Source organism: Brienomyrus brachyistius, chromosome 18 (assembly GCF_023856365.1).
Source record: "Brienomyrus brachyistius isolate T26 chromosome 18, BBRACH_0.4, whole genome shotgun sequence".
Lineage (NCBI taxonomy): Eukaryota > Metazoa > Chordata > Actinopteri > Osteoglossiformes > Mormyridae > Brienomyrus > Brienomyrus brachyistius.
This window is the reverse complement of record NC_064550.1, coordinates 15,812,616-15,827,061: the sequence shown is the minus strand read 5'-3', so window position 1 is coordinate 15,827,061 and position 14,446 is coordinate 15,812,616. Positions and strand designations below refer to the sequence as shown.

Sequence of the window (14,446 nt, the reverse complement as noted above, 5' to 3'; positions counted from 1 at the left end):
CCACTTCTGTCCTGTTTTCGTTTTTCTTTTCTCTTTTGCAGCAACTCAAGTGAACAACATAAAATTTTAATTGTGTACTGCACAAATGACAATAAATTGCTTCAATGTTAAATCTGATAGTCTTTTGAGTCGGTGCCAACATAATCAGTGACTAGTTAGATATATGCATGCAATAATCATCACTCATATTCATCCATGACCATTTATTTTTGCAGATTGTCTGCATTATCCATGCAATCTTACCCTTCGTGTTATACATGCTGCTGTGGCGCCAGAATTTCCCGCTCAGAATGACTATAAAGTATATCTTTCTGTATAATGCAGTGTTGCAGTCCTGAAGATGGCGCACTTGTACTTTTGTTAAGCTTTTTATTTTATTTGGGCAAAAAAAACTACAGCATAGAAAAGAAAAAACCCCTCCGTTCCAGTAGACGGCGTGGCGGGGACTGCGACGACCTTAAGCGACCCGCGCTCCCGGCTGCAGACGCGGGCTTCGCCGCTGTCGCTTGCCGGTGCGGAGTCATCGATGGGGCGTCGGGAGAGCAGCCGCACCGCGGACTGACAGCGGAGCTGCGGTGCGCACAGATTCGGCTGGCGAAAGTGAATTCCACACATTTGCATGGGAGGGGCCTTCATCAAATGGACTGCAAGCCGAAGAAACGGAGAATATTCTGCAGTTATACATATTGACATTAATATCGATATTATTATTGATGATAATAATCAGCTGCTGGATAGTAGCCTTTGTCATATAGATATATATTTTATTACAACAAACTGAGCTAATTACAGACCTGTTCGCCGTTTCAAACGAGGGATTCACCGCATCCGAAAATTGTATGCGTACATTTTATACAGATGGAGTACAGACAGTGTTCTCCTGGGGGTCGGGACCAAAGGAAAAGCTGCATCTGATTGATTTGATTGATTTGAGTCTGTAGGGCGCATTTTCGGAGGCATATAGAAGGTAAACAGGCTTTTTGCGGATATTCACGTTAACATTATGTGTGTTTTCGGGCTGATCGCTTGTAATATTTGGCCGTTCTGGTAAGTACCATACCGATAGTCTTGTGTTTTTCCAGATACATTAAGCAGCGCATGAGTGACCGAATGAAGCCAGTATTAATGTCGTTTTCAGCGCTTAAGTTCAGTACAGGAGGGAGTAAAAGCGATATGTGAAAGCCGTGGCTTCTTGCTGCATGCTGCTCTACCTGTAATCGCAATGGCATTTTTAACCAGCAGCAGGAGGCATGAACTGCTGCCTTATGATACTTTGTTTATTTATAATCGCCGCTCTTGAATTAATTCCCACGCTGGAAATTCCATTAATATTTTTCCCAATCGGGCTTTGCAATTGGGCCTGCTGGTTTAGGTTATGAAGAGCCTTCAGGTGGGATTTGCTGGTCGGTTCAGATCGCTTCAGCTGTCCAGCAGTTCTGTCAGACCAGTTATCTGTAACCTATGGGTATCGGATTTAAGCGGCGTAATGACGGTATGTGGTTATATGGTCTCTGTGTGTTTCTGGAAGATCCGAAGCCCTAAACACGTGTTCTATATCGATCAGTAAGCATGTCAGGGATTCTCCGTGACTGCAGCGCTGCGTATTGTGGTAACAGTTATTGTGCTGTAGACTGCTTCGCTTTTGTGTTAACTTGTGTATTGCAATTGCAGTCGGTCAGGATTTTGGTGCGAAATGCGAAGGTTAATGCGTAGATAAAGACTGGGCGTGATGCGTGAAGAGTTCCTGCCACGAACCGACGCACGCGCCGCCGATTCCCCTTTAACAATTGCTAATACTATTTTATCTTCTCTTTTTTTCGGTTTGAAGCACAGAATGTATTTCGACAGTCTGATTGCCTTGTGGATTGCAATGCTCTGCCTCTCGGGTGGGGTGCAGGCGGACAAGCCGGGGCCAGCCCCTGCGGAGCCGAGCCGTGCCGACGGTGAGCTGTCGGGTAAGGCGCGCACGACACGGTGCACTGTTTAAGCTGCTTGACGTTTGGAAACTTGCTATGAAAGCTGTCAGATTGTCCCGTGCTTTTGCTCTCTATTTAGGTCACTATAGCTAGTGGGACCCTTGGGTCATTAAAGAGTGATACAGTCATGCATCGTTGTGCGGACATCATAGAGTGTAGTTACACATGCCTGGATGGTATAGCCTGCTACATACCTAGGCTACAGCTAAGGACGCAACTTTGGGCTGAGTATTGGAGGGGTTGAGGTCTTCACCCATTTAAGGGAGTCCAGGGGAGTGTTTCGGCTGGTTTTGATTATTGGGGGGCGGTTAAAACAGGAAAGGTGAATTGGTCACAAGCACATTGCCCTATCGGTTAGGACACTGCTGCCCCCTATAATTTATGTCCATAGCTGTAGCAAACGTTTTTTGTATTCGTATTATAGTACACTTTAACAAAAAATGATATTACGGTAAAAACATAAACCAATATCATAGTTATCGTTACTGAGTATTATTTACTGTACATGCTTCTATGTGCAATGCCTCAAACCGCCCTTTGGGGATTTTGATTTGGGGAAGTTTTTTGATTGATTTGTTCGTTTGCTCACAGACACGTGTGTAATGCGTTGCGCTTTGACGTTACGATGCCTACAATGTCGCTATGCGGTAGGAATGTTTCCGCTCCATTACAGCATAATCTTAGGGGCGCACCGTCGTATTTGCATTGTCGCGGTGACCGAAATGTCGTTATGCGGCGCATGACTGTACATGAACTTTGGATCAAATGAAAAAATAGATTAACTAGAGCAGATTTCTAGAGTATCTCGAAAGTGGCGTGTGGTTGATATTTCTTGCTGGTTTTTATTAATTGTAACTTGTAGTCCATTCTGTTGCTGACTGGAAGAGGGGGTTGTTGATTTTAGTCACTGGACATTTCCGTTCTCATGCCAACGCAGCACATCTGCAGCTCATTTTGCTAGACGAGTCTAGATCTCTCCGACAGTGTAAGGACTCAGCACAGAGTCACATCTCCCCAGTCTCTCTGCCTTTATTCTAACCGCTTGTCACATTTTCCTCCCTTTTGTTACATGATTTTTTTTGCAGCTTTATTTGTTTCACCTGTTGCTTTTGGCTACTTGGTCATCCAGCCATTCTTCCTCCATCCCTTCCTCCCTCTTTCCCTCCCTCTCTCCTTTATTGCAGTCTCTGAGTTCCCTAAGCCTTGTATATCTTTTTTACTCTTGGCCGCGTGTGTTTTCACTTGGCAATTTGAAGCCCATTGTGAAGGGGTTGGAAGCAAGAAAAAAACGCCTGTTTCGCCTCTTCCGGAGCAGATGCGGCAGGGTGGCGAAGGGGGTGACAGACCTCTGAGGTTCCCCTGCATGCCTCTCCTCTCCCAGACCATGTCCCCCCGTCCATGGTCTCTGCTTGCCCCCATATCAGGTCACCTTTGAGCTATCTCTCTCTCTCTCACTGGCCTCCTGATTGAAATGTCAGCTCTTCGAGACATATAATTAACTTCCAGGGGACTTTGCTGCCCAAATGCTCTCATGTTCTTTTAACAGGTCAGCCTTTTGCTGCATTACCCTTTTTTTTGTTGTCTAAGGTAAAATGTGGCTTCTGACGGACAGAGCATGTCCTGATGCCCTTTTTTACTTCTGCGACCTGTCTGTCACTCACTTTAGCTTTGTGGGATCTTTGTTGCGGCATTTGTTCTACAGGTGGTCGTCTGTTTTGTTGGGGTTTTTTGGTTTCCTGTCCTGGTTTCCTGGCTGCAGTAGCTGCTTGCTCAATGGCTTGGTGGGAAGTTCTTTTCCTGCTCCCACCAGCAGTGTGGCAGGATGGAAAGGTCAGGACCGCCGGCCGCGTGCAAGCGCGCGTTGCCCGCACAAGCAGAAAGATCCCACGTCCCCCTCGGACCTGCTGCGTTGGTATATTTCGAGGCCAAAAGTGCACTCGCTCGTTCTTGCTGTGTGGAATCTGAGCCACGCTGACTGGCGTTCGCGTGTCGGGCCTCGCGTGTGAGCAGTACCGTGACCACGGTAGGCACTCGAGTGCATGGATCCAAAAGGACATTATTTAAACCGCTGAGACGTTTGCGGCTCATTCTGCCCCTGAATCTTCCACTTAACCCAGGGGGTGTAGAAGTGCTTTTCTGAGAGCTTGCAGGCTGAGCTCCGGTTTTGCACAGCAGTGGGTTGGATTTATGCACTCAGCCTATGAAGAGGAATCTCCCACAAATTATTCTATTCCCGTCGCTCAGATTGAGATTTTGACCGCTTGCGCATTAGTTCCCAACCCAGTCCTAGGCGACCCCCAGCTCCCAACACACCTGTAGCAGGTATTCAGTGTTCTTCATTGGCTGGGAGCTCGCATGGAGGGAAAATGTGGACTGTCCCTCGAGGACTGGGTTAAGAAACAGAGTCCTGGGGTGTATTGAGTCCCCAGGGCTTCAGCTGAGCTTCGGAGCTGATGGGGCCCCCACATGTGCACACGGTGTGATGCTGATGCTTAGTCTGCAGCTTAGTCTGTATTTACAAGAAAATATCTCGCAAGTTGCTCATGACCGGATTGAAGGAAGACGGCAGAACGGTCAGCATGTCACCTGTAGGTCGACCCGGTTTCCGCCCATCAGAACTTCGGCTTCAGCTTGTGCGTTTCCCCTTGGGAGATTCTCTGCGTTACCTAGTGAGGCATGTAATCTAATTATGTATTAGGGGGTGTTCTATGGAAACAATTCAGGTTAAAGGGCTTTTCTACAAAGTGCAGCAGTGGTTCTTTTTGTAATATTTAGTCTGTCTGCTTCTTTGATCATTGTTCTGCCTGATTAAGATTTATTTACTCAGGTCCACTTTCTATTGTCTTGGCAGCAGGGACAAGTAACAATTACTTAGTATAGTGGGCGGTGTGTGTGGCTCAGTGGGCGGAGCCTCTGTGATCAGAAGGTCGTCGGTTTGAGGCCAAGCTTGGTAGAATAATCACATGTCCGTCGGCCCCCGAGTGTGGCCCTTAACCCCCAACTCCACGGGCTCCACATGGTGGCACTTAAACCCCAAAGCTTGTTCTCACTTGTGCGTGTGTCTATGTGTCTCAGGGAGAGCAGATGGGGGAGGAGAAGAGAATTTTCCCATGGGAATTGAAAAGTACCATTGTTTTATTTTATTCCACTGTAGGGATGGATTGGTCACACTGATACTAGGAATCTGTGCCAGCAATGGGAAGGTTGCTGGTTCGAATCCCGTGAATGTCAGGAGTGATCCTACTCTGTTGGACCCTTAGCAAGGCCCTTAACCTGCAATTGCTTCATCCTGGGTATGACGTTAATCTACACCCAGCCCTATAAGGAGGTCCTACAACTTACAGGGAAATTTGGGGGTTGGTGGTAGGATTGGCACTCCAGCCACTGGGGAACAAACTCATACTGTTCCATTGAGGTTCACTCAGGTTCTCGTCCTTGAGGCGGTTCGTTGGGTGGTGGATGCAGCATGGCTCTGTTACCAGCGAACCCTCCTCACCTTTCTCTCTATATATTGCTCCGGACCCAGGGAGCCCATGGAAAGGATGTAGCTGGGGGTGAGTTTACATCGTCCTACAGAGGGTGACGTGTCTGAGGGAAGGTGATTGGAAGAGGCAGCTCGGACATTTCTTGGGATGGTTGGCCTGCAGTGACTGATTGTTATCAGGGTTGCTCTTAGTCACCAGACCATGTCCGGAAAGAAGGTTTTAAAAAGCTCCATCCTGCTGTCAGTCACATGCGTTTCTCTGCAGAGCAGTGAGGCTCGATCACCGGTGTGGCTTCGTTCTGTCAGCCAGTGTAGTTTCTGAGGTGTTGGTTTAGCTTCTCCTTGGAGGCATGAGATCAAAAGGCTCGTGTTGCCCAGATCGTTCTGTTTGTGCTGGAAGCCTGAATACGTGCAGGTCAGCAGCTCAGTAGTTTATTGTTATGTGTGGATTCCTAGGTCCTCGGACTAAGGAGTCCTGTGTGTATCCCCCCCATGCCCTTCTGGTTGCCATGGAGATAAGCCTACCGTAGCTATCTGTCTGCAGGTGTTAAAGTTGGGGGGTAATTGAAGTTGATAAGGCACACTTATGGTCATAACTCCATCGGATATCTTTGTTGCCCTGCTACCTGTACTTAACTAAGGTCTGCTTGAGTAGGATCAGATACAGGAGCCCATTGGCACAGCAAAAGGGGCCTGGACTCCAGGTTGTCTGGGCTTGGAAATTCGACGCTGGTGATGTTCTGTGGTTAGAAAATGTGCACCTGTAAACACAGCTGGAGTGAAAACAGGAAGATGGGTGACAAACCTGCAAAATTTGGAGAAAACAGTGAGTCATGAAAAAATATGCCCCCCCCCCCCACAATATTTTTTGGCAAGCGGGGGAGGGGCATGGCAAGCCATGACATTTTAACCTCATGGACATAATGATGGCAAAATAGATGTGACTTGACAGCTGTGAAGATGTGGGTTTTCTGTACATGCTAAAGAAAGATCTCAGACTGACGCTGAATCATCTCATGTCTTGCTGATTCAGCCTTGAGGTGTCCACGTGTGTTTGGCTAACGGAGAGGTTTTGCCACACCTTGTGCTGTCCATGTTTGGGGAACGTCAGGGATGGCAAACTAAATGTGTCTCTGTCTTGTTGAATCTCTCCCGGATGAGACGGGTTCTTGTGTTCTGGTTGTTCTGCCGAGTTATGAAAGAGGGTTAAAATCATGGAAGGCTGTTAGAGACCCCTAGGAGCGCGCTATTGCAAGGAACTGTGCGGAAGGATCCGCAGAATATTGTGGAAAAAAATAATATAAAGAAGTAAGGAATTAAAAAGTGCAAGTTACACTGCAGGCTGCAAATTTGAGCATCTTGGATTTTGTCAGTGAAGCGTGTTGTAAGATAACCGTGCATCTCCTCGATGCCCAAAGGTGTGTCCTCTTTCTGAGAGTGCAGTGCTGTTTCCCAGCCAACATTCCAGAGGATGCATGACCTGAACGGGCAACTCTGCAGTCATTGGGGTTTTCTGGTAATTCTGCTCCTGTGCCGCTGAGTCTGGCACCTGCTGTGAGGTGGCATGAAGACCACCTCCAGTTGTCGGGTGGGGGTGTGTGGCATTGTATTTTTGTTCCGTTTCTTTTGTGTTTTCTTTCAAAGTTTTGAGAAACCACATCGATTCTCACTATGATATATTGGGTTTGTCCTAACCAACCCCCCCCCCCCCCCAGTTTGTTAGTGACACTGGGCAGCCATGACTGAAGTAGGTGGGCTTACTGGTCAATAAATCTGTCTGTCATGAGAGAGAGCCCCCACTCCCTAACTCCAGGACTGACCCCAGGAATGAACAATATTGAACTTTTGGGTTTATATCCGATATGCTGATATTGATACTGATGCCAGTGTGATGCCAGTGTGATGCCAGTGTAAGCACGTTCTACTGCAAATAACCTAGTCCCATTATTGTGATCGCCTGCTTTTTGTAGATACGTTCATAAAATAAGACCAACAATTGATCCTACCCTACATATATCATTTCACAAATGTAGACAGTCATGAAAAACTAAGGAAATTATTTCAACTTATTTCAGTTATATACCAGGGCTGCATTTTGTTTTTAAGTTAAACAGCAACAATGAAAGCGTGACACTAAAACTAAGCTCTGTATGCAGTTTTCTGTGAGGCACAAAAGGCACTGTAGCACAGTGACAGTGAGCTCTCCACTGTACATGCCACCAGTACCAAACATCGACAAATGAATGTAAATCTTAGTCATAAATGAAGAGCAATGATTTCAAGGATTTTGTTGTCAAACGACTGAAGTAGAGAGAGGTGTTTTAACCCTCCTCGCTTCGAAAGACTTCCGTACAGTCGACATGCTGAAGCTTGTTGCTGGGACTCCTAGACATCCAGCATCATCACGTGCTCAGAGTTAATATGCCCCGTTATCGGCCAGGCTCCTTGGCAGAAACGTTCATATCTCTCTATTCCGATAATGAACCTTTGTTATCGGCCGATGTTGATTTCGGGCCGATATCCTACATCAGTTAAGTGACACTCTCCTGCTGTATGACATTGCCTGTCTTGTTATGGCTTCAGCTCTTTTGGGCTGTGTTGCATAGATGCACAGCTTGGGCTGTGTTGCATAGATGCACAGCTTGGGCTGTGTTGCATAGATGCACAGCTTCTGTTGGCTGGTTTCACCTTGTCCATCCAGGTGTCTGTCTCATTATCCTCGTGCCCTACAGGTCAGAGCCATGCAGTCATCTAGCCCTGTATGAGAGTAAATGGGTGGACGTTTTTAGAGGCTGACTTGTGGACTATGAGGTGACACTGAGATTCCTCAGTGCATTGAGGACTGCTGGGTACTGACCTTTGCTCCTGACGGTAGATCGTTCCTGGTTCCTCAAGCTAGACAGTGATATTTTTGGGCCCTGCAGTTTGGGGTCTTGGGCAGCCAGTATGAATTAAACTTGGTAAGTAAAGGTCCTCATGGTGACAATGGGGCAGGATTGATTGGGGACAGGTGAGGTAATGAATGCCTGGAAGAAGACTTTGTAAATCATGGTAGGTGGAGCCAGCAGCCATCATTCAAAGACATCCACTTCTCATTGGTCACTTAATTGGTGTTTGTAAGGTGAAAACAGGCAGTGATTGGCAGCACCCATCTCCTGTCACTGACTTAAAACCCATTCAGGAGATCAACAAATCAGAGAGCTTGTTATATATAATGATTGTGCCTGGTGTACAGAAGGGCAAGATGAACATTCTTCTTGAGGGAGAGTACAGTTTTCTGAGCAATGCTGGCTTTATGGAGGATTTTTAATTGTGTGACCAAAACGAAGTTCCAGTATCTCTGCTCTAGCCTGGTTTGTGTCTGGTGGGCAGGGTTGGGCAGTGTCATGAAGAAACATAAGAAACTGGACTGTCGCTGTAGGTTTGTGTCTCAGATGGGGGTGTTCAGTTGTTCCATTGCGGTTGTGGCTGTACAGTGAAAGTGGCTGTCAGGCGTAGATGTTTGTTGTGCAGTGGTAAGAGCAGCTTGCATTGCGTTCGTGTTCGAAACGCCCCAGATCCACATTGTACATATATTTGGCTTCAGACAGCCCCCCCCCATCATTCTCATTCTTGTAGCCCCTCCTCCATGCACTGCAGTACCTTGAAGTCTCTGGGTAAGCTAAACGTCTGTTCTCATTTTCACCGGAACCTCACAGAGATGGTTTACTGTGGTTCTACCCTTTGTAGTCATGTGCCTGTTCTGTGCCCCTGTGAAATACGACGTCTGGACGGTGGCCGTGGGGGCACTGGCTCTGCTAATCACCAGGCGTACCTTCATTCCTCTCCCCGAATGGCCAGAGTCGCTAACCCCCCTCCCCCAAGGTCAGCGGTAGACTTCCTGTCTGTATTCACCCAACAGGTGGTTTAGGGGTTTAGGTCTTTGAGTGCCCCCCCCCCCCTCTCGAAATGTACCCTCCCACCCATTTCGGACCCCTCCACCCCCCACCCCCGTCCCCAGATCCTTGTCTGTCACCTTCCATCGTGACACCCCCACAGCTGTGCAGTGTCCCAACTATGAATAGATCCCTTGGTGCTTTTTAAGCGAGTCGCTGTTTTTTTTTTTTTTTTTTAACCACCATTATCCCCTTGAGGAAGAAATGCATTTGCGTCATCGCTGCCATTTGCAGAGTATTGGGACAGAGGCCAGCGTTTGGCAAGGTCTTCTGGGGTTGGGAAATTCCGGCTGGATTTCCTTCAGTTTCATAGTAGGTTCTGCACCTAATCGCCGAGTCACTGTAATGGTAAAGAGATTTGAGATGACTGAGTAGCCTCAGCATTTATTCTTTGAGTATTTATCTACAGCAGTTCCTGCAGTGGCCAGCAGGTGGCATAGTGTTTAAGGAGCTGTGGCTTCCTTGAGTGCGGCACTCTGCATGGGTTACAGTGAATATTAAAAGCTTTCGGTTGTTGTCTTCGTTATTGCTCAAGGGTAGTCTGCGGCATGTTTGTAACGTTACCCCCCCTCCTACCCCCTCTCCCGCAGAGCTATGCCGCATCAATGGGGCTCTGTGTAAGGATGATAATGCCATCCTGAGCTTTGAGGCCATACGCAGCATCCACAAGCAGATGGACGACGACGCAAACGGCAATGTGGATGTGGCCGAGACCGACGGGGTGAGTTCTGCGATGCTTTCGGTTAAGCAACTGGACCAAGGCCGAGGACACGAGGAAAGATCGCTGCTGTCTCATAATTAAGGGTTTGTGCTCCAGGAAAATGGGTGAAATAGTACCTTTGTCTGGTACACTCATGTAGTAAATGGTCCTGGATGACTGAGGCTGCATCCTGACAAGACTTTTGTGTCCGAATTATAGAACTTGGATACCTTTGTTAAATGTCCACTCAGCTTAGTGGCGATGTGGGAATGCCATTGCTTCAAGCTGATTGGCTGGCTGTAACCATGTGATACGCCGGAGGTGGAGTTGTCTCTGCCCCCGTGGACTCTGAGCTTCTCCTGTTGTCAACGGAACAATTCCTGGGTGGTGTTTGCTCGTTTGCCCACACAGCTTGACTCATAGTACATTACCATATTACAAAGTCCTACTTACAGTACTGTGCAAAATTCATGGGCTGTCAAAGGAAATAATGTTGGAAAGGATCTTCGTGTAGAAAAGCTGCATTATTGTATGGGTGACAGTGTCAGCTTAGACATTTGAAAACCCAGAATTTGCAGCAACTGTCCAATATTCCTTGTTTGACTTGCCAGTACCTCATTGAGTCATTTAACTAATTAAGTAAATTAATTCACTGAGTTGATGCTGAAATTTAATGAATATACGGAATGGCTGAGGAACCCCCCCCCCCCCCCCCCCCGAGGAGCGGTTTGGGAACTGAAGCGATGTTCTTCTAACCCTAACCCTTCTATCAGTAACTTTTTGGAGAACAGAAGGAATTCCTGTTAGTTAGTTATTTATTTTTTATTTGCTTTTCCGTTGCATGTGCGCAATGGTGTTTTGTCTGAACAAACACACAATTACTTCACAGATAATTAGTCTTAAACATTTTCTTTGACCACCTAACACTTTTGCACTGTGCTGTAGGGTTTCTGTGAGAGAAACAGTCATTCCCGCAAACACACCCGACCCTCATGAATGCTTTGTGCCCCATTGATCTTTCTTATGCCGACACTCACACACGTCACACGTTTCCTCCCAAACAGTCGTTTTGTGTATATATTCGTGCTATATAGTGGTTCGCGGTTCCCCCCCCCCCAGTAAAGAGCCGCAGTGGTTTGGGGGGGGTGGCGGCTGCATGTTCAGTGGGAGCGGGGGCCAGTGTCTCCACTGTGTGGGCGCATACCCTTGTGGCTGCTAGTGGCATCCTCTCCAGCTGGCTTGTGGATGCTAGTTTATAGTTGTTAGCGCTGCCATCATCCTCGTCGCGGTCGACCATGACGGAGCCAAAGTGAGCACCATGTGTGGCCTCTCTGTACGGCAGGATCGCCGACCAACAGGAGTGCCCTGCCCCTGGACCGGGCCGGTGTGAAGATTATCCAATGGAAGGCGTTTCTGCTAATTGATGGTTATTGGGGGGATTTTTAGTTATTCAGTGATGTTAATAGTTGTTATAATAGCTGTTTTTCTGCAGGGTGGAGGACTTATTATCCTGTAAAATGCTCTCGTGGGGTGGTCGTTGTAGTTCTTGGCTCCGGGACAGGGCTTGTTTTTTAGCTGTCAAGCAGCAGCGGTGAGCCTTTCTGACCTGGGTGGGGGGGGCGGCCCCCTCTCTCCTTGAAGTTCCTCAGGGAGGACCTGAACTACCACGACCCCAAAGCCAAGCACAACAGCTTCCACGGGGCTGACCTGCTCATCAGCGTGGAGGACATGTGGAACGCCTGGACGTCTTCAGCAGGTTTGTATCCGCCCACATGAGGAGGCAATTCCTACAGGTTCTTGAGGAGAGAATGTTTGTTGTAAGTAGCCATTCAGAGTTCTGCGTTTCCTTTCTCTCCTGCACTGTCATCTAGCTGGCAGTGAGGCCCACCTGTGTGTCCACACACAAACAAGCCGTCTTTCCCAGACAGCATGTTTCCTCTTCCAGCTTTTGGCTTGTACTTGGGCTGGGGGGAGGGGCATTGCGAAATCCTGTTAGTTCTGTCTTTCAGCCTGTTGGCCTTTCCCAGTCCCACCCTTTTTAAACTGAGCGTTTCTCTGTGTGCATGTCTTTCAGTGTAAGTGTTTAAGCAACTCCTCCCAAGCAGATTCATGTAGATGTACTGCATCCAGTTGGTAACTCTGTCTTGTGTCATACAACTGGACAGTGCCTCTCTGTGTGACAGAATACAACTGGATGGTGCCTCTCCGTGTGACAGTTTACCATTGGACAGTGTCTCTCTCTGTGAGAGTAATACAAGTGGAAAATGTGTCTCTGTGACTGTGCAACTGGATGGTGTCTCTCTCTGTGACTGACTACTGGATGGTGTCTCTCTCTGTGAGAGTGTACAAGTAGACGGTGTCTCTCTGACAGTCTGCAACTGGATGGTGTCTCTCTCTGTGACTGACTACTGGACAGTGTCTCTCTCTGTGAGAGTGTACAAGTGGAAAATGTGTCTCTGTGACTATGCAACTGGATGGTGTCTCTCTCTGTGAGAGTGTACAAGTGGACGGTGTCTCTCTGACAGTCTGCAGCTGGATGGTGTTTCTCTCTGTGAAAACTGGACAGTGTCTCGGTGACCCCTGGATGGTGTTTGTCTGACAGTGTACAACTGGACGGTGGAGGAGGTGGTGGAGTGGCTCATCAAGTACGTGGAGCTGCCCCAGTATGCAGACGCCCTGAGGAAGACCAACATCAACGGCAGTGCCATGCCTCGGTAAGCAGTATCACCACTGTGTGGGCCCTCTGAAAGCAGAGGATTCTGGGTGCCAAACCAATGAGGCTGTGCTGACGTCATGGAAGATGTCAGGCGGGGTTTTCGGGTGCATCGCGTAACGCCTTCTCCTCGTCCAGGCTGGCCGTGAAGAACGTCACCTTCACTGTGTCCCTGCTGAAGATCCTGGATCGCAGCCACACACAGAAGCTTCAGCTGAAGGCGCTGGACACGGTCCTGTTCGGACCCCCTCAGAGTGAGTGTCGTGCTTGTCAGGATCATTAGTGGCTGAGTATTATGACATCATTGCTGTCTGCCATGATGCTTATTAAAGTATTTTTTGTGGTCTGTACTCGGTTACAAAAAGACGTACCTGCCGTTGTTTTTCCTCATAGCTCCCTTTCTGCAATGATAATAGACATGATAAAGCATTCCACCTCTCCATCGTCCCTCTCCTGCCTACCTAGAAGGGGCCTCGGAGCCTGGACCCCAAGGGTGGGGTTCACCCTGGATGGGATGCTAGTCGTATAATGGAAGAGTTCACTATAAACTTGGGATGTAATTAAATCGTTGGAAGTCAGAGTTTCTCTCTGACCGGGAGTGCCCTTCTCACGCTCCCCAAGCCCCCCTCTTCCTGTTTAAAATTAGCCAGGCTCATTAGTATCTCGTTATGGAGTCACTGGACCTCCGCGAGGTGAACTTTAGCACTGAGAGGAGAGGAGAGGATGACGGTGCAGTGAGGCAGGGAGTTGCACACAACTTTCTCATTTAAACTGTATGGCTCCGGATTCTGACGTGGGTGTCCCTGAAAAAAGGTTTTTTTGTTTTTTTTTTCCGATTTTGTCAAGTACTTAGTGAAATTTATTTATGAAATCCCACTCCTCACCTTATTAAAGTCCCTCCCCCACTCACCGTGCTCCTATCGCAGCGCTTGACCCCTGTCACATGATGCTGCTGGCACGAGACTCGCCTTTTTCTGAGATCGGCGTTTATATCCCACGTTGTTCGGTTTTAGGGGTGACCCCTCACGCGTCTGTGGTGGACCAGCAGGCCTGTGCTGCCCTTTCCTGCCGGTTCTTCTGATGACCCTTTTGTCTGCCTTCTAACCCTGCAGTTCCTCCCGTTTACATACAGCACAACAGAATAATGGGCGTTTCTTCTGATTCATAGCCTAGTTTTCCATCCCATCTTCACTGTGGTCCTTCTCATCATTGGGTTCAGAAGCCCACACACGCGAAGACCTTCTTAGACCGAAGGCTCCTTCCCCTTTTTGGCTGTAGCCCTGCATTGTGGGTGACTCCCTTTTTTCACTATACAGAAAATAGAATGATGTTCCTGTTTGACCTTACGAACCGTTTGCCGATGAACTACCCAAGTCACTGGCTGATTCTTACATAATTGTTTTCTTTCTCGACAAGTCGACGTTTTGCCCGGCAGGCTTGTCAGTCAGTCAGCTCAGCAGGGCAGTGTTCTCGACTCGCTCTTTGCACAGAGTGACACATCACATGCAGTCATGTGCTCTTCAGGGAGCAGAACTACAGGCGTGTGTGCAGAATGAAGAGAAAAGGAGTGTGTGCAAAGACCTGTTGACAGAGGAAGTGCTGGAAGTGTGTGAAAGGTGTATTTTGCAAGACCATATA

At 48.0% G+C, this 14,446-nt stretch overlaps 1 protein-coding gene across 8 annotated transcripts in view; it reads left to right on the top strand.

Moving 5' to 3' along the window:
• The first annotated feature begins 426 nt into the window (after positions 1–426).
• The window catches only part of stim1b (stromal interaction molecule 1b), a 28,185-nt gene continuing 14,165 nt past the window's right edge, over positions 427–14,446 (top strand). For 2 of the 8 annotated variants that reach the window (XM_048983251.1, XM_048983255.1), the window contains exons 1-6: positions 428–967; positions 1,829–1,955; positions 9,986–10,116; positions 11,737–11,851; positions 12,698–12,809; positions 12,947–13,062. In XM_048983251.1, the coding sequence (XP_048839208.1) occupies positions 1,835–1,955; positions 9,986–10,116; positions 11,737–11,851; positions 12,698–12,809; positions 12,947–13,062 (595 nt within the window). In that variant the 5' untranslated portion in view covers positions 428–967; positions 1,829–1,834. Of the gene's footprint in view, positions 968–1,024; positions 1,048–1,828; positions 1,956–9,985; positions 10,117–11,736; positions 11,852–12,697; positions 12,810–12,946; positions 13,063–14,446 lie in introns of those variants that run through there. The other 6 variants (XM_048983254.1, XM_048983253.1, XM_048983248.1 and 3 more) reach the window with 5 other exon arrangements.